This window comes from Amblyomma maculatum, chromosome 6, assembly GCF_055883805.1.
Source record: "Amblyomma maculatum isolate TAMU_Amacu chromosome 6, ASM5588380v1, whole genome shotgun sequence".
Taxonomy (NCBI): domain Eukaryota; kingdom Metazoa; phylum Arthropoda; class Arachnida; order Ixodida; family Ixodidae; genus Amblyomma; species Amblyomma maculatum.
The window spans coordinates 95,102,719-95,123,595 of record NC_139349.1 but is presented as its reverse complement, the minus strand read 5'-3'; the positions used below and the strand labels follow the sequence as shown (position 1 = coordinate 95,123,595).

Sequence of the window (20,877 nt, the reverse complement as noted above, 5' to 3'; positions counted from 1 at the left end):
CAGATGAGGTGAATTGGAACTCCCATCTCTTGGAGAGCTTGCCACAATCTACTGTGATCTACGCAGTCAAACGCTTTCGCATAATCAATAAAGCAGAAGTAAATGGGTTTCTGGAACTCTCTTGCTTTTTCCATGATCCAGCGAAGGTTGGCAATTTGGTCACTAGTTCCTCTGCCCTTGCGAAACCCAGCTTGCACGTCCGGAAGCTACCGATCCACATACTGCTGCAGCCTACCTTGCAGGATTTTTAACATCACCTTGCTAGCATGCGAAATAAGCGCGATCGTGCGGTAGTTGGAACAATCTGTGGCACTGCCTTTCTTTGGAAAGGGGATGTCAACGGACCTCCTCCAATCCTGTTGCCACTGCAGGGTTGTCCAAATCTTTTGACATAATGTATCAGTGTGTTAACAGCGTCGTGGTTGAGGTTTTGAAGCAACTCAGCTGGAATACCATCAATTCCGCTAGCTTTGTTCTTAGCAAGGCTGGCTAAGGCCCATTCAACTTCACTCTTCAGGATGCACGGCTCGAGATCAGTAATCACGACCGTCCTATGTTGGGTTTGCACATCCGGGTCCTTCTTGTACAGTTCTTATGTGTATTCCTGCCACCTCTTCTTTATCTCTGAGGCTTCAGTGAGGTCCTTGCCTCGTTTGTCCTTTATCACGCCCAGCTTAGCACAGAAGCTTCCTTTGATATCTTAGATTGTCTTATACAGAGCTCTTGTGTTCCTTAATTGGCTGTTGTCCTCAACTGCTTGACACTGTATGTTCAAGAAGGCATTCTTATCTCTCCTTGCTATTTTCTGAAAATCCGCATTGAGAACCTTGTATCTTTCTCTTTCCCCCATACCTTTTGCCATCCTCCTTTCCTCAGCTATTTGCAAAGCCTCTTCAGATAACCAGTTTGCTTTTTTGCATTTCTTTTGCTTTGGAACTACCTTAGTAGCAACTTCTTGTATTATATCACGAACATCAGTCCACATCTCTTCGGGCTCTTTGTCTTCTAGATCTAATTCTTGAAATCGATTGCTCACTTCCACAGCATATTCTAATGGAATCTGATCCAGATCATACCTGAAAGGCCTTCTAGTTTTCTGCGTTTTCCTCAATCGAAGCTTAATTTTGGCAACAAGAAGCTGATGATCGGTGCCACAATCGGCCCCAGGCCTTGTTTTTACTGCTTGTATAGCGCTTCTCCATCTCTGCCGGCAAATAATATAATCGATCTGATTCCTGTACAGACCGTCCGGTGAAATCCATGTGTACAGGCGCCTCTTGTGCTGTTGAAAATGAGTATTCGCTATGGTCAGGTTGTTTTCTTGACAGAACTCTACTAGCCTCTGCCCAGCTTCATTTGGCTCACCAAGACCGAACTTGCCTGTAATTCCGGATATTTCTTCACTCCCGACCTTAGCATTCCAGTCTCCTATGAGAAAAACGACATCTGATGATGGGGTGCGGTCTAAAAGGCATTGTAGGTCCGCATAAAATCTCTTAACGTCAGCTTCTTCAGCAGCAGTGGTCGGTGCATAGACTTGGATAACTGTTATGTTGAAAGGGTGACCTTGGATCCGAAGTGAAATCATTCGGTCGTTTTTGGGGTTGTACCCTAGCACTGCTTTGCCCATTCTTCTGTTTACTATGAGAGCGACCCCATTCCTTCTCTTGGATTCGTGCCCACAATAAAAGACATAATGGTCGCCGGAGTTAAATTCTCCCATTCCGGTCCACTTGAGCTCGCTGATACCCAAGATATCAATGTTCAATCTGTCCATTTCTCGCTTGACGATATCCAGTTTACCTTGCGTCATAGATCTTACATTCCATGTTGCTATGTGATATATCTCCTTGCAACATCGGACTTTCCGGTCGCTTCCCGACACATCCACAACTGAGCGTCCTTTTGGCTTTAGCCCAGCCGCTTCAGTCGTCCTGGAGCTACTAGGAATCGCCCTTTGTTCATCCCCAGTAACATGTGGGACGCCTTCCAACCTGGGGGGCTCATTTTCCGGCGCCATATCGATAATGGTATTGTGACTGGCCATAGGATTTTCTTGGCAGGAAATACTGGAGTGGGTTGCCATTACCTTCTCCAGTGAATCACATTTTGTCAGAACTCTCTGCCGTGACCTGTCTATCTTGGGTGGCCCTACACAGCAGAGCTCACGACTTCATCGAGTTTCGCAAGCCCCTCCGCCACGACAAGGCAGTGATCCATGAAGGGGATTGAAACGCTAGCACTAAGATATTTCGCATACTTAAACTGCATGGTATAATCATTAACCACTCGATGCTCACCGAAATTTAGAACCGGTGCAGTTTCCCTTTAAAGGGGTCACAACAGAGTTGTCATATATATCGCGGTTTCCTTTTTCTCTATATAAAACCACACCTTATTTTATTTCCGAAGCCCGAGCTCATCAGAAACATTCTTCATTCTGAAATTAGTGACTGAAATTAAGACCTCGACATTTGCAGGGATGGCTCCAACAAGCTGCCGATATGCTCCTCGAACAGTGTTCTCACTAGCTTAGAATCCTGATTCCTAATGACTTCAGGGATCATATTTCTCAACCCAGCGCTGTATTGAAATACGATCTGTTTTCACCCCTTCATACACCTTCGGCGTGACCACTGGCCTAAGAGAAGCGATAAGATTTGTTCATCTTAATGATAATAATAGTTATAAGTGCAGCGATAAAGGTATGCCAGAAATGAATCCTCTTTGGGGATCGCTTGACCATATCAGTGATAAATGTAGTGCAAATAGGTTTCTGATCACAGCTGCACGACACTATCGCTGTATTGCATCGTCTCATCTGCGGTTCTTGTAGGCGAGCTGTGCTGCTAAGGCATCACCGATATGACAATTTTATTTTAATATGAGACAGCACCATCGTCAGTAAAGTAATTTTATGAGTAGATCATTTTTTGTAGCTTTGAACATTTCCAAAGTTCTGTCCGCTTTGAGTTCTATGCGAAATAAGACATAGCGACAAGCAGGGTAGCGCACGTCCATAGCGCCGTCGTCTGCCATGCTCTAAGCCAACATCATTGCGGTCAGCTCGTAGTGTATACAGGGCAGTAAGTGCTCCAAACCTGTTGTGTAATCTTATGATTAGGGTCGGACATTTTCCGACGTTCCGCTTGAAAACACGCCGCTAAAACGATGCTGCAAACACGGAACAGGGCAGCAGTAACCTGATCCTGTACCATCGGGCGCTACTCGAAAGTTGCATAAAAGTGCCTCCGGGCGGCACTTTAGACACTACTTGTATGCGTTGCTCTTACAAAGTGATTTCGTGTGCAAAAATGTATGCGTTTCTCTAGCGGCCAGCTCAGTGGCTTTTCGTACTATAAGGCGCCTTTAGTACACAGACGCCGCCGTATCTTCGGTTAACGACGCTAACTTCATGATGTCGCCAAGCTTTGTTTGCGATGACCACAGTTCGTATAGCTGTGGTATGCTATACCAGCGGTAAACGTTACTTGTGGGCAAGATATGTAGCAAATGACGCGGCATGTGGGGAACCAGTCATGACTTCAGTGTCTGCACAAGTTTCCAGACCAGTGAGCTGTCTACGAAGGAACAAAAATATGATTTTAAATGTGTCTGCTGCACTGATGGAGCCGAAACCTTGTTGTTCAATCGCTTGCGACATCATGGCTCGGATGCAATAAACAGCTTTTATGAAAACATTGATCTCGTGACCTCTTTAAGTTAATGCTATCATTTTACTGATTTCTGATTAATATTACACTTTGATTATCGGCCATTTGTAAACCTGCCGCTTCCGATTTCGGCTGCACATATTTTCCTTAACACCTCTCTGAAGTTCATCTGGAGCTAGCCCAAGAAATTTGTCGCTAGTTTGAGTAGGCCATCGAAATGTGCTCACATGCACCACAAGAAATGGATGACTTAATAACTTTACGAGTGTCTGCTCATTACTTGACCAACTGTTTCATGACAGTTTATTCGTCAGAAGGCATATGTCAGGCAAAGTCGAAGGCCCAAAGCCACTCTACCGATCGAATTCTGGCCGCACATTTCCCCATCCTCGTAAATTTTCGTCCTGCGAACCTGTTTTTCCAATCAAACGCGGCATACGCCTTCGCAAAGCCTCTATGTCTATATTAGTACCAAGGAGCCGAAATCCTGCTAAGTTCTGGCGCACGCAATAACGGGTGCTCAGAGCTTTGCGTTAAGTCGAAGGCATAGCGATGACGCCGGGACGTTCTTGGCAGTTAATGGTAATGACGACGACGATTATGTACGGCCGTTGCGTCGAGACGGCGAGAGATGGCGCAGAGGGCACGCGTGCGGGAGAAGAAGACCCATTGGGATGGACGAGGAAAGAGGAAGGGCAGGCAGGGATAGTTTGCGGGATCGCAACTCCAGTAGGGCCGCCTGGGCGACGACAGATGTCGGTGCGACCTCTGTTATGGCTGAAGCGGCGGCGAGAAGAGGGCGAGAGACTGCCGTAACGACCGAGCTGATGACGTTAAATGATGATGACCAGAGCGTGCAGCAGAAAACCTACGATGATGGGGCAGCGCTGGATCGTAATGATGGGCGCCAAATGTGCCTCCTAACGGAGCATGTCCGAGGTGGAAATATATGTTTGCCTCTCACTGTTTTGCTCTATGTTTTGAGGAGTTTTGCTTGCGCAGGCATGGCTCCAACGACCCCCTCCCCCCCCCCCCCCCCCTCCACTCACCGCCCTCTCTGCTCTCTCACTCTGCACTGAGAGCCTAACTTTTCGTTATTCTTCTGTTTTCTTTTCGTGCCGAGAGAAGGTGTGTTCGGGATAAGAATTATCATTGTGGTGGAGAGCGCAAAAGTTCGCCCATAGCACTTTGAGCACTTCTGAGACAGCAAATAATGGCCACGTCTAGGGAAGCAACTAAAAAAAAAGAAGACAGCGGTTGGAATGTGAACAATCAAGAAGACGCAATAAAATACCGCCGGTGGTCGAGGGCACGAGATTCCAGATACTTCACAAGATCCATGCACTGCATTCGGGAACGTCGATTAATTTGTCTTCACACCATAGAGTCTCGAACATCAGGTACCCATCCGCAGTAGTTGCATCGTTTAAGACGTTGGGGAATCTGATTCATAACTGAAGGAAACAAGTGAAACTGTGACAATGTGAGCAATCGAAGTTATTCTAGTGGATATAAAATACCCAACGAGCGTCCTCTCTGCCTCCTCTGCTATAATCTCTTATGCTCTGCTGGGGTCACGCTGTGGTTACGGCACTCGGCTCTGTGCCCATGGATGCGAGATCGAGTCCCGGCCTCGGCGGCAGCTTTTCGATGGAGGCGAAAAGTAATTCGTCATTGTGCTGTGTGATGTCAGTGGACGCTTAAGAACCTCTGGCGGTCGGAATCGCCGGAGTCCTCCACTACGGCGTCTCTCATAGCCTGAACTGCTTTGAGACGTTAAACCCCACAACCCAAACCAAACAACTCTAAGCTCTTATGGTATTTTTAATACCCAAGACCGATTCTGCATAACATATGCCCCATAGCTATCTCGTGTGAAAGATAAAAACGATAGGAACCTTTGAAAAAGCATGTATACAATGAAGAGGAAAGGCACAGGTGAAAAAGGCAGCTCTCATTGCTCGCGACACGTTTCTGCCGACCAGTCTGTTTTCTGGTCTAGGTCAGCTTGGGAGTGAACAGCAGTGTCAACGTTAAATCAGCAACTTTTGCATGTTCGATCAGATAAATAGCGCGAAACGACCAGAAGAAATATGAGGATACTTAACACAACACAGAGACGATAGCGTTCGCGCTTTCACTGAATAGACGCATGCGGGCTCTTTCGCCGTAATAACTGCCCATAGAGGCACCTGTTGGAGAAGAGCGTGCCTATGCCCCAGTAGTGCCCCTCCTTTTTTCGTCTTTAGTCAAATTCAACAATAATATTCAGTAATGCTATCGAATTTTCAAGGACATTTCATTACACCGCTGTGTGAATGTTATTGTACCAGGTGAACTACAAGAAACTTCAGTATGGCCTCATCTGCGCTGTCACAATGACATCAATATTCCATTTTTTAGTTGGTATTTCCCATATCCACTATATCCCCAAAAGCATTGCTCACATTAAGAAGCAGCATATCCAATGGACATAATACGGTGAAACAGAAATTAGAGGCATTAATTAAAATACGTGTCGAGTATGCTATACCATCAATATTTTAAATCCACTCGTCTCGCTTTTCCTTATCCATCACTGCTGCTCGCCGTATATACGATAAGCTTTCGCAGCCGAAGATATATGCTCTTCAACGAAATATTTTCGGAGTTGCCGTCTGTCTTTGCATACGTTTTCTATTATGCTGTAGGGAGATGCGACGCTGATTCTGGGTTCATTACAACCTGATACGCGTTGCTGCCTAGTCACGGCTGCACACAGCCAAGCACATGTGTTTCAACGAACGCTGAGCTCGGGATCTAGTAAAAATGTCCCCGGAGTGAAAGTCCCCTAAAAAATGACCCCGCAAGAAACGTCCCTGGAAACAATGTCGCTTTTTGCGAAGGAAAAATTCCCCGAACAGGGATTGTAGTCTTTGCCTTGTAGGACATAGACTGCGTTTCCCTCTGACGAGCTGCAGTGATTAATGATTACAGCGGTTCCAACGCTTAGAAGTGGCCGTGAACATCGGATAACTGATGCGGGCATTCATAAAAAAAAAATGATGGCAGCGGTAATACTGTGTCAGCGCCTCGTGGTCGCTTTGTTTTCGGGGAAAAGGCTGGGTGACCACCGGCTTTACCCGACCAGAAGCTTGGAACGGTGCTTTAGGGTAGCCATGCAGCACGACCGGTTAAGCCTCGTCCTGGCTTAGACCATCATCGCCCTTATCACCATTCTACACCATAATCAGAGGAATGGTTGAACCTCGTCAACAGAAGGTCTGGGAGGTAATTTTAGTGACGTTTTCTGCTTTGTAAATTTGCCCGAGACTACCGCGGGCCATTCCGCTTGTACCTTTCACAGTGTACCAAGATGATTACACCTGTCTTAATGATTGCTTAAGGAGCTGCGCAGCTCGGAATCACACAATATACAAAGAGCCAGATGGCTCTTTCACCATGCTTTTATGCAGTGCTTGTAAATATCCCGGGCTCCCTAAAGACACACGTTCCAAATGATTACATTTAACCCAAAGCCAAGAAAAAATAGCAGAAAATGTGGATTTTTTTTTAATGTGTTCCAAAGAAATCATTCTTAGGGCCGGTTATTGCCTTGTGGACGTTTTTTCCTGGTTGCCACTCCTTCAGGGGCCGTTTCTCCCCGGGACACGCCAGGAAATTTCTACTACAAGCAGTCTAGCGTACAATCGCGTAAGAAAGAATTCTCGTGACAGAAGAAAATCCTAATAGGCAACCATCTCGCATGGTTTTTAAGCGTGCCTTGAGTTTGAAAAACAGGAAATGATGAAACCATGCCAATCATTGTCTCATGAAATGTCTCCTCAAACTCACGATTCTCAACCTAGCCTACCAATGCTTCAGCGGAGTAGCAAAATGCTGTTAGTTTTGATTCGCAATTACTGAGTGCGTGTACGATTGAACGACTCGATTACTGTGCTGTCGGTACTTCCTGCCTTCTGGATTGGCCAACACACGTCAAGTAGCTGCCCGGCTCACACATGCGCAATCCATGACAAGGAGACAACCTTGCAGGCTGTATTGGCTCCGCAAACAAGAGGAATGAATAGAGGAAGGACACTTCAGCTGATAAGAACGAGTGTAGACAGACGGCAACTTCTACGATAAGCGCAGGGTGCGCGAGGACATCTTTCATGTGATAGTAGGACTGCGGGCGTCGGTGCATACTCTCTGTCTGTGAGTGACATGTGACGAACAGGATCCCCGAGCCTCCGAGCTGGGTTTGCGCCTTCAGCCCAGGTTTCTGTGAGGAGTACGTCACGCACGACACGACGCGGAATGAGGCACCTAACGCCATCGTTGCGGGTGTGGCGCAGTGCCGGCGTCTCGACAAGGCATTACTCGCAGCCGGTCGTCGCGTCTATTGAAGACGCCAAACCGGCGGCCACCAAGCCTAAACCATTCAGCGAAGTTCCCAGGGTGCCCTCGCTACCAATGGTTGGTAGTTCCTGGATGTACTGGCGCATTGTGGGTAAGTGTCACTTCTTAGGTTTCAGCGAGAACCAGATAGAAAACTCATGCATAATTCGATAGCGCCCACTACGCCGGTACATGGCGCAGGAGGAGAGCACTGAGATCGAGATGTCTCCTGCGGAACGTTTCTCCAGCGACGTTTCAGCACATGGTTTAAGGTTTAAGTCCACAAAGTCAATTAATCAAGACTGAAGAAGTAACGCAGGAAAAAAAAAAGACAGTCCTTCTGTGACTCTATTTAAAATATTGTGTTACTTGAGCTGGCATCAAGCACAACTACGTATTTCTGGTTTTAGCCTTTATTGACATGCTTTCACGAAAAAAAAAATACAAGGAACGCCATTAATCTGAGAAACACACACACACACACACACACACACACACACACACACACACACACACACACACACACACACACACACACACACACACACACACACACACACACACACACACACACACACACACACACACACACACACACACACACACACACACACACACACACACACACACACACACACACACACACACACACACACACACACACACACACACACACACACACACACACACACACACACACACGCACACACACACACACACACACACACACACACACACACGCACACACACACACACACACACACACACACACACACACACACACACACACACACACACACACACACACACACACACACACGCGCGCCCTTGCCCACAATGTAACTCTGGCAAGACAAGCTCCCGCGCTTTTCATAGAATGTCAATGCTATATATCTATCTGTTCCAGCAACATCAGAGCTGTCTTGATGCAGTGATATATTTCCATGTCCATGAAGCGCTGTGAGCATGGCTTAATCGAGGAGATATCTATTTCTGCTAAGAGGAGACGTGATAACGGCATGCGGACGTCGAACTCGAGGTTTTTGAGATAAAGGGACTCCCAAACGTCGTCTTGGCCTCCGAGGTAAAGATATGAGAGGATAGCTCTACAAGGGTACAATATGCTGCGGAATAATTTTCCGTACACATCCGTACACGGCGCTGTCGTTGGCGGGCGCTGTCTTTCCATTATAGCACATTGAGAGTAGCTCATTGTTACGTTTAAAACATCGATAAATGCTATAGTTTTGAGGTTTCCATTTATTATACAATGTAAGTTACAGGGAAGGCACACAATTGTTTAACACGGTAGCTCCTTATTTTGCATTTACTTTTGGTTTTCGACGCTATTTTATCAAAACTCATCTATCCCAATGATTTTGTCCGGGCTTTTCATGGATTCCATTTCATGCGCGATCAGACCAGCTACATGAGCAGTCTGGCTAGCTGGAAATATCAGGGTCACATAAACAATTCTACTATCCTCTCCATTCACCTTGACATTTCAACCTTGCCGTCTGATCGTTTAAGCGCTCCGTTATAATAAAGTGGGACTGTAATAAAATTCTCCACCGAACAATGACACCCCGCGCAATCTTCTGTCTGTGTTCTTATCAGACATGCACTATTGCGAAGAATGCCCTCCTACTTGATTTGCAGACGCAAACAATTACAGTTACAAACTGAGACGCATTGAAAATTTATGGGTCTTTTTATGGGCTCTGGTACCATTTGTAAAGTAATAACGTGTTATTTGGGATATATAACTGCGCTGCGCCTACATGTGCAAGCGTTCGTGTCGTCTCTGTCCACCCGCCTTCAAGACCCACGTTGTTAAGTTCTACCAGACATACTTACATGGCATATCAGCGCACGTGTATACCCCATTATTCGGATAGCAGTATACGAACCAGTTGAGTGAGGGACCTATCTACTGCGACATACTCCATTGGCAGGTGTCTACACTATACAATATCTCGTGAGCAGGTAGCACAAGCGAAAGACTCCGTCAGCCATCTCTTAAGTTATAAGCGAGAGAAGTAGCGTAGTTACGGTATCTTCACCACAAATTGCCCTCATACTGCAAACACACTACATATTTTCAGGGAATTGTTTTCTGCTGTGCGGGTAGTGCCCGTGTGGATATTGGTTAGTTGATGTGCACGAGATTCACGTTCTAAAGCTGTCGTGCAAATGGGCTGCAGTGGAGGGCTCGGATCTATTTTATGCAATATATTTTTTTGTAGCGGAAGCTACACTGTGCTAGGTTTTCAAGCCGTCGGCGTGCAACCGTGGCATCGTGTGCCGTATGCCGTATGCTCCACGGCACATCGCGCCGTTGCCTAGCAACTCTCGCGTCGTATAGACCGAGAGCTGAGCCAGGAGTTCGTGGCGTCGGCGTGGCATGGCGGCCTTATTGCGCGTCGCGCCATTCAATAATCACCCATGGTGCGATGATTTATATAATATACGGTTAGACAGTAGAGTAGGGGAGGGTAGGCAGTAGGGGGATGGAGCAGGAGGCTGGCAGAGCAGCCAAGTTACAACGCCGAAATGAAGCCTTACGAAAACGGTGGTCTGAGGAGACAGAAGAACAGCATGCCGAGCGACTGGAAAAGCGGCGACGGCAAGACGACGAAAGACAGGCCCGACTAGCTTCTAGCTTTCGCTACATAATTAGGCGTAACCGTAATTAAACCACAGCTATTTTTTTTTATCTCCATTGACTTCGCACTGTACCCGGGCGTATTCTTGCAGCTCGCCTTCATCGAAACGTTTCCGTCGTGGTTGGTATTTGATCTTGTGTTTGTGGCCAACTCTGGACGCCACGCATGAAGACATGCGAGGTGTCTGCTGGCCAGCTAGGGTACCCATTCTTCCATCATTAAAAGACAATTCCGGCGATTATTCGATGCTCACTAATGTCAAAGACATTCGGCTCAGAAGTTCGTCTCAATACCAAGATTGCTTGCCCCAAACATTACAGTTGTAGACAACTTCCTCACAAAGCAAATTATCTTTCGCGGCGTCGCGAATGTCCCCACATTTGTTGCACGCGTTGTGAAGCAGATAGTGGTGGAGCAGACGACGGCGATAATTCAGGGGTCATAATGGGTGCGGCATGTTTCCAGAAATACATGTGGGTTTGTGTTTGTAGCGTTTCTTTCGCAGCTTATACATTGTGCTCATGCTTGTAAGTCATTCCCCAGGTGAGGGGCAGGTACCAATAGAGGCCTTCTTGCTAGCAGCATCCCTCGTGGATTCCGGTTCTAGTCGTTTAGCTCGCCCTCAATCCATTCCTTGGAGCGACGGGTATTAGCGGTTGTTGCTGCCGGATGTTTCAATCCATTGAAAAATAAAACAATGATTTATGACGCATCTTCTAATGACAAGGCGGCTCGTCACAAATCGTTTCATGGTATACGGCGCCTGAACTGGTCGCGAAATATCAGCACGCTTGTATGCTAAAAACATTAGGAGAAATGAAGCAAACAACTAGTTATCAAGCAATTAAGCGTAAACAGTGCAATTTAGCAGCAATTATGAGCAAACAAGTAGAGGTAAGCAGATTAGCAAGTGTTTTCTTAAGTTACAAGAAGCGAAAGTGATTGAAACCGTAAAACACTGACGGCGATGTGGCAGGCTGAGTCGGTATGGAGACAACAACAGGCATTTGGACTAGCGGTAACGCTCGGTGGCCCTCATAATCGCAGCATCGCTGTCTGGCGAAATATAGGTCACTGGCATCAGAAATAGGTCACTGTGTTGTGGTGTTGCACAAATGGTTTCAAATGTCTATCCAATGCTCCCTGTGGCATAATATACCGGCATTCCAGGCCTTCCTTCCTGCTCTCATTGCTGCTGTCATCAACAACAAATCTGCTACTAACGTTTATTGCTCTTATGGGATTAGCAAGACTGGGAAGGAAAAATGCCTGTTTTATCTATCCAAGTTTTGATGTTTTTATTTAGTTTCAAAAATACTTGAAGATTATAGTAGCACAACTCACAATTCGGCCCCTCCGTTGCTATATAAACATCTCACAGAGTCGGTAAATACATTTAGTTAAGATGCATCTTCGAAAAGCCTGCCAGCGAGCCAAAGTACTTTTTTTTTTAATTCTAAATTATTTAACCTTTAGTGATATCTTGGCAGACGGTTATATAGTAACATCCATTCAACTAAGGCTCGATAGTTTCTCGCCCGTCCAAAGCATCGAAGCGCGCCGGACGAAGGCTACGAAGATGCTTCCGACATCGAAACATTCTCGCGCGCTTAAAATAGAATTCCTTTCCTTTCCGTTCCGATTCCAGTGCAGGTGTCTCGCCAAGCAATGCTACCTTTATAAGTTGTCCTCGTGAGTACCCACAAGAAGTTGTTACATTTCAATGCTGGCGATAAGACTGGAGGTGAGAAGAGTAACTACAGAACTGTCATCTGAACTGATGGCTTCCTCGTCTCTCGTTGCTGTAGTCGCCCCGACCCCTTCGCCCCCAAGAACCTTGTGCCCTCCTCTCTCCCTTCGTTCCTTATGAATCCGCGCCAGTGTCGGTGGAAACATTTTTTCGTCACTACAACCGTCCCACACAAGCAAGTATAAGCATGGTTGATAAATTTTGCAGTCAGGATGTTCATGCTGGATTAGTGGACATGCAGTTGGAACCAAACAGCGTGCTTCTTTGTTATCAAACTTAACCATGGCCATGTGCCAGACTAATCTACTATCTTAACCTTGTGAATCGGCTTCAGACGTCGCTGGTAGATCTTCCGAAATAAGTTTGTAAAAATCAATTTCTAGTTTTTGTACGCTTTTGGAATTCGTGGTGCAAAAAAAGACAGCAGGGGCAGGGTAAAAAAGACACGACATGAGCGCTCAGTAATGTTGGTTTCTCTTCTAGTCCCTTGTTTGTTTGCTTTCGTTCTTAATGTTCATAAAGCGTTAGTACTACCTACACAGATGACAGGTGATATGAGCGCCCTCTTGGACACGGATGCGATGTCGCCATAATCTTCGTATTTTCGTTCCCAGTCTAGTTCTCTTTACTGAGAATCAGTATTACCGAAAAGATAATAGTTTTGGATTCGAATAATTTTATTAAGACAAATTATTAATTAGATATTACATGTTAACCGTTTTCAGCGTCGCCTCTAAGATGCACGACTAAGGGAAGGCTGACAAATGCCGAATATACACAGGATGTATAATTCAGTATTCTAGAAATGCATTTCGCTTTGTGCGCCGCCACTTTTTACAAACCTTCCATACACGCTCACCAGAAATAATCTGATTTTCAAAATGATCTAATTGCTCTTTTAAACCTTTGCATAAGTTCAAAAAGCAGACAATTGCCTTATTGGGTCATTGTCCCGCTCTTTTATTTCCTGTCTTCATACTACACACTTCGAGATATAGTTGCATAATAGGCTTCATTTCTTAAGTTTTGTGTAATTGTAAACTGTCTTCAAGCTTCGATAGTCCATTTAACGTTCATTCCGCCGACTCCATTTGCATTATTTATTTGATATTTACAAGTGTTAGCGTTCATGTTGTTTTTTGTATTTTGAAATGTTTTCCTACTTGTGCACAGGTAAGATAGTAAACTACCGTTTTATTAAATATCTTTTGTTCTTCGGGCGTTAACTGAAGCCATTTTTCTTTTGAGCGCCCTTCATATAAAAACTGGCACATCCCATGTCATTTCTTGCTGCTTCATTCGCATGTTTACGATGTAAGAATAATGCCAGTTTTCTGCCAGCAAATAATTCGCGTTTCGTCGAAAGTGAGCGCTTCAGCTTTGGACTGGATTGCCAGCGCATGTCGACTCAAGCCAGGTGCCGCCTTCTGGCATCGAGTGCGATAAGTAGGCGAAAAAGCCTACTTTGTTTTCTCTGACCGCCGATGGAGAGCAGTACGAAGTCTTCCAAGACTTTATTCCAGCTACGATGCGTACGCTCTTCGAAGCTTTCTCTATAATTCTTGACTTTGTGCTTTAAAGATACGCCTATAATAATCTTGGATCAAGTGCCTCGGTTGCAGAGAAGTAACCATTTTTGAACTGCGACTTTCATACGTACCACGGCTAACACCTATGCTACGCTAAGCTTAACGTGCGAGGGACATGCCGCCGGATTCGCACGCTCTTCTTCGCCGATGTTACAAGATCATATATAATGGAGAGGATTAAGGAATTTGTTTAAAAGAATGATCTCAGTCAGCGGCTTTTATAATGATTCAAATATATTAGGGGCATAGGCACTTTAGACGGGGTTGGAGATAAATGGCAGCGCTAATCATTCTGCTCGACTGCAGCGCTTATATATCTTAAAGTCAACTATATTCGGATAGTATTGGATACAAGGGAGTTGGTGGTGCATTGCAGCAAGGCAGCGCGAAGGACGGAACACAATCTACAGCATGTGTCTCCGTGTTTCGTATTTTTAGTTATGGCCAGCATTCTTTGCAGTTGTCACGTTCTCCCCATCCTCTCCGATCTGCTCTTGCATGAAAGTGAACAACGGAAGCGAGTTGTTCACAAATAGGCCTGTCAATTGACTGGCCATGTTCGTTGAGTGTTCTGCAAATAAATATGGACTGCTTCTTTTTTTAATCTCGAAATACTGACAAAGGCCGCCCAAGCAAGGCTTTTTTTTTTGTGTGTGCATATTACGCAGGTGGTCAGCTAAAAAAATGACGACGGAGAATTGGGAAGGCGAAGGAGTGTGTGTATATCTGGAAATTGATTAGCCTAGCAGAAAGTCGTACTTTTTGAGACGCAATTTTAAAAGAGAAACAAGTGGAGATGGCCAATCAGAGTATAGTAGAGATCAGAGCCACAGTAGCAGGAAGCTCATAATTAGAAGTAGTGATAAGCGTGAAATGGATTGATTACCGGAGCATTCAGGGGTTCTTATAGTTTGGTTTTGTTTGTGAGGCTTAACGTCCCAAAGCAATTCAGGCTATGTTATACGCCGTAGTGGAGAACTCCGGAAATTTCGACTACCTGGGGTTCTTTAACGTGCACTGAAATCGCACAGCATATGGGCGCCTGGCTTTTCGCCACTACCGAAAAGCGGCCGCCAAGGCCGGGATTCGATTCAGCATTCTTCGGATTAGCAATTGAGCGCCCTAACCACTGTGCCACCCCGGCGGGCCAGGGGTTCTTAGGTATTGCTTCACAGCACCAGTTAGGAGATCGGGAACCTTTCGAAACGGCTTCATTTGGCTGCTGCCAGGCGCAGGGACTCTCACGGGCTCAGATTTAAGTGCCTATAAAAGGACCAACAGTGTTTAACACACGACACGGCATTCTGCATTTTCTATATCCAAACGCAGGAAAGTACCACCCGGACCGACGCCACCTGGCGGCTGCCGAAATGAACCGCAAGTACGGCCCCATCGTGGCCGAGCGCCTCCCTGGCCGCTACTCGCTGGTCCACCTGTTTAGCGCAGACGACTTTCGCACGCTGTATCAGGAGGAGGGCAAGATGCCCTTCCGCATGGGTGCCACGGCTTTCAAGAAATACCGCGAGAGCCGGCCCCAGTACTACGCAAACATCGGCATCCTCAACCTGTAAGTTCGCCAGGTGGGCTTCCTACGCTGTTATGCTACCATGCCTTCATCACTGAGAAGGCTAGTGCACACAATTTGTTGACGGATCATGTAGCAAATAGTAAATTAGTGGAACTCAATTATTTAAGAGTAAAAATTTGATATTCGCTCCCAGAGAGTAAAATGAATTTGAAATATAGATGCCTGTGGATAATCAAAACGAATTTTCAGTACAAAAGGCTACGTTTTATAGTTAGATACTTTCTGTTATATCGCTACACTTGAATGGTCATTAACACGTCCAGCAAAGCTACATACTTTAGAACACTGCCCCACCAGTCATCATGTTAAAAACTTCATCATGCGCAAGGCACGATAGACAAATTGTTACGGCTATTTGCTACATAGGTGTGCAACACGCACTTACTACCCCTTGTTGCAGAATGCCGGCCAGTATTTTATGTTTTCGGCCGAACACCTCTGTACAGCCTGTGAAGAGTTCCTCTTTGAATGGATGTATTTAATCTGCCTAAACATGTATGTACCGTTCTTTCTTGCAAGTATTTTTGACTTAACGCTTTTAGTTGTTTTTTTAGAGGGTGGTAACTCGCTGAGGCGTAAAATTATTGCAGCTGAAGCAGACAGCAGGAGTCTCTGCGGAGAAATATTTTGACCATACCTGCTTCAAAATCTTATTTCTGATCTATTGTCGACGAGGCTGGTGCCGTCATAGCAGATCATAGCACAAGAACCATATTTTCTACGTTATCAGGCTGTTAGTACATATGGAGCAGCAAATACCCTTGAATCATGAAATGTTTAACGATTCTTCGTGAGCATCTTAGAATGCTTGGAAATATCTTTCCCCTACGCTAAGAGGTCTTCATTTTGGCTTGCTCGTATAGGTCGCTAAACACGTAGTCTTTAGTAGAAGTTTTCTGGTTTACACTCACTAAACCTCATAAATCGGAGCAAACATTTACTACCTAATTAAAATGTGTATTTTAGGCCTTTTATATGTCCTTGTTTACTGTGTGAAGGGCCCTTCAGCCTTGCGAAGCTTTTGCCGCCTGTGGAGCCGTAGAATACCGCATGGCTCACATCGCACTATGGACGCGTCTGTAGTTGCCTCATGTTGGTCGTGGCACACTTTCCCTAAACGCAGACAAGGCCAGGATTGGTACAACGTGCGCTCCAAGACTCAGCCGTACACTCTCCGACCGCGTACAATCATGTCATACGTGCCCGGAATGGACCTGATTGCGGAGGACGCACTGCAGCTCATTCACAAGACACGGGACAAGCAGAAGGAAGTGGAGGACTGTTACTCAATTCTCTACCGCTGGGCGCTAGAGAGTGAGTCATTATGAATAGTGGATTTAGCGTCTTAAACCGTGGGGGTGCAGAGACCTTCATTTGACTACAGTCTTCAGAGGTCCTATGACCTGAGTATATGTCCCGTTGTTCTTACTCTTGATGTAGGTGTAATGCTTGTTTTATATGCTCAATAGGGAGGTGCTCTCACGCTCAGACTTTGAAGAGGCGATCGTCAGAGTGAGCAGCGCCAACTCTGAGAAGCCCTAAGCTGAAATATCAGACTTTCACTAGACTGCGACATCACTGAATTTCCAAATTGCGCATGGAGTTTACGTCATATGCGCTCACACTACTCAGAAAATTTCCAGCTGTCACTGGCCTCCACTTAACTTGACTTTCTTCTGAGTGCATGAGTCCTTCTTGATTTTGAGGTCGACCTCGTGAGGTCAAAACTCATAAAGTTACCACATCTCAACTACAAATCTGCGTTAGCACTTAAATGCCAACAATAAGAGCCAGTGGACCCCACTGGAAGAGTTCCAACCAATGACGGCAATCTGTCATGACGTATTGGTCTAATATGTAGCACTTGATAATGTGGTGTCGCATGTGGCTTTCAATTGATAGGCGTTTCATCGCGACGTTACGAAAATGGATTCGGAACATCTTACAGTTTGTTCATTCGGTACTTCGTTATTTAGATGTGTCCAATACTAGCATCATCCCAAGACTGCCCAGAAAGGGTCCCATTCGTTGTTTATGCATCCATTTTCAACAGGAGAATAAGAAGCTTAAGTTTAGCTTGGCTTCTTTACCCAAGCGCCATTTGATGTTTTGGCATGAAGTTCTATAATTCTGGTGTCCTGCACAAGCTCGATTGCAGTGCCCGCAGCGAGTGCATCGCCATCTGGCATTAGCGAGTGCATACATATCCTTAGCGGGAGTTTTAAAACATAGTGTGACTTCTATCGTAGGTAAACGAGTTTAAAGTGTCTTCACTATGCCGAAACTGAAGTCGAGTATTATAGGAAGGGGTGACAGTGCAGTGACCACTCCCCACCAGAGTATAATTTGAATCGAATGCGTCATGAATCCTAGTTTTCTGCACTACCCGCATCTACTGAATGAAGCTTACAAACCCCCACTATAGATTTCTGGGCCTCAGTGTAAGTATTTGCTGTGGGGCCTTCAGTTTTCCGCAATTATATACTTTACAAATGTATTATATGGGCCGTTGAAGCATCCTTAATTACCATCTTTTGTATTCAGTGGAGTTTTGAGCGATAATAAAAAAAATTAAAAGAAGCCTTTATTCATGCATGGTCCTTATGAAGTAGTGTGTTAGATCGTATGATATTGTTTGGGCACATCGAAAAAATAATTTGACCACTTCCATTGCATTATTTATTCAAAATTACACATTCAAAATTTCTCTCGAACAAAAAAAAATTAACATGCTTTTGAAGTGCACCGCACATAAGGACATAAATTATAATTAAAGCTTATTGACATGACATATCCAATTTTTTCATTCACATAATACTATGCTGAATTTCTCCATGGTCATAAATTTTTTTCAGATCAAAATGATTTATCAAAATGATAAAATTCTGCCTCGACGTTTTGGTAGTATTTCCAAAGCCGTCCCTTTGGAAACTGCTATGAAATGAAAACGCGCGCACGCACGCACGCACGCACGCACGCACGCACGCACACACACACACACACACACACACACACACACACACACACACACACACACACACACACACACACACACACACACACACACACACACACACACACACACACACACACACACACACACACACACACACACACACACACACACACACACACACACACACACACACACACACACACACACACACACACACACACACACACACACACACACACACACACACACACACACACACACACACACACACACACACACACACACACACACACACACACGCGCGCGCGCGCGCGCGCGCACACACACACACACACGCACGCGCACACACACACACACACACACACACACACACACACACACACACACACACACACACACACACACACACACACACACACACACACACACACACACACACACACACACACACACACACACACACACACACACGGCAAAACCTCTGAGTGCACCCTTAACGAATTTGCGCGGTTGGCGCGTGAGCATGGCTATTTTTAACATCACTTTAGAACATTTGCGTCTTCCTTTTCTGAGCTACCACCAAACTAATAAGCGTCCCTAATGCGACCTCACTTCTCTTTGCGGTTTGCCAAAGAAATGTCCCTTCAAAAGGCATAAAGGCGAAAATGAAGCCGACACGTTTAGTATCCTGTTTCACGATGCTCTGAACAGACTAAGAATCATGTACCCTAATGATCCGACCTTATTATTCGGGGACTTCAATTTTCCTTCTATAAAATGGTCCGATCTTGCAACCACGCTATCGAAAAATAATCAAGATAGTGAATTTGCGCAGACCTGTCTTAATTTTGGGTTAGAACCAATTATAAGGCTTCCAACTAGATTAACAAATCATTCTGCCAACATTCTGGACCTGGTACTAACATCACAACCGGGTAGCTTTTTTCCTATAACTTATCTAGGAGGACTTAGCGATCCCCTTGAGATTCATACTACTTTCTCGTGTCATCTGCAGAATACCAAAAAGATAAAGGAAACACTTACGCTATATGACAAAGGTGACTACAAAAGTTTTAACATTGATCTCGCTGCTTTCCTTGAAAACTTTACCCATGATTTTCAGCTTCGCTGACTTGAAGCAAACTGGTTACTCTTCAAATCGGAAATGCACCGCCTTATCAATATACACGTCCCTACTATCACTATAACAGAGCGACCCAATTCTACCTGGTATAATAAAACACTAAAACGATTAAACAAGAAGAAACGATTATTCCGCGCGGCTTAAGCTACTAACACTACAAACTCTTGGAATAAATACTACACTGTCTCTGCCAACTATGACGCCGAAGTAGCCAAAGCTAAGGGTCACTTCTTTTCACGCACCTTGCCAAACATGTTACATGATAACACAAAGCGCTTCTGGAAACTATTTCCCCTTCTACATCTAGCACAATCACATTAACAGATCATTCTGGGCTTCCATACTCCGCCTCAGATGTTCCAGATGACCTAAATGAGCACTTTTGCTCTGTATTCACTAAAGAATCTCTCGATAACTTTCCTAAACTCTCCTGTTTTAACAACTCTTCTATGGACAACATCATCTTTGAGCCAAATGGAATTGTAAAAATTATAGAATCATTGCCCAATTCATCATCTCGCCAGTGTTGATGGCATCAACCCGAAAAACCTTGAAAAATACTCAAATTCTACGCGGTGACAGATTATCTCTCATTTTCCAGCAGTCTTTTTCTTCATCCTCTCTACCACGTGACTGGCGGATCGGGAAGGTCATTCCAGTCTATAAAAAAAGTGACCGATCATCGCCATTTAACTACAGGCCAATCTTCCTAACTAGCGTTTGCTGTGAGATTATGGAACATGTAGTATATTCCCATACTTCCAAGTTTCTAACATCGCTTAACTTTTTTCATCCTAACCAACATGGCTTCCGCAAGGGTCATTCCTGCGACACACAACTAGTTCGTTTCCTTAACGACATACATGCATACCTTGATTTAAACGTTCCTACGGATGCCATATTCATTGACTTTGAAAAAGCTATTTAAAAGGCTTGGGTAAGAAAGCATACTTTTGAAATCGTACTACTTTTCACAACTTACCAGTGATTTTTCTCCACATAAAACGGAGGCGAACTGAACTTTGATTATAAAAGTCCATCAAAATATTTTCCGCTCATGACTACCGCTAATAATGAAAAGCTTTCACACAATCTCTCACGCACCGTTTGTTCGTAGTGAAGCAAGTGAT

At 45.0% G+C, this 20,877-nt stretch overlaps 1 protein-coding gene across 2 annotated transcripts in view; it reads left to right on the top strand.

The window, feature by feature from the left end:
• The first annotated feature begins 7,840 nt into the window (after positions 1 to 7,840).
• The window catches only part of LOC146186312 (putative cytochrome P450 49a1), a 42,411-nt gene continuing 29,374 nt past the window's right edge, over positions 7,841 to 20,877 (top strand). For both annotated transcript variants that reach the window (XM_084605658.1, XM_084605657.1), the window contains exons 1-3: positions 7,841 to 8,166; positions 15,389 to 15,626; positions 16,771 to 16,961. In XM_084605658.1, the coding sequence (XP_084461784.1) occupies positions 7,974 to 8,166; positions 15,389 to 15,626; positions 16,771 to 16,961 (622 nt within the window). In that variant the 5' untranslated portion in view covers positions 7,841 to 7,973. The remainder of the gene's footprint in view (positions 8,167 to 15,388; positions 15,627 to 16,770; positions 16,962 to 20,877) is intronic.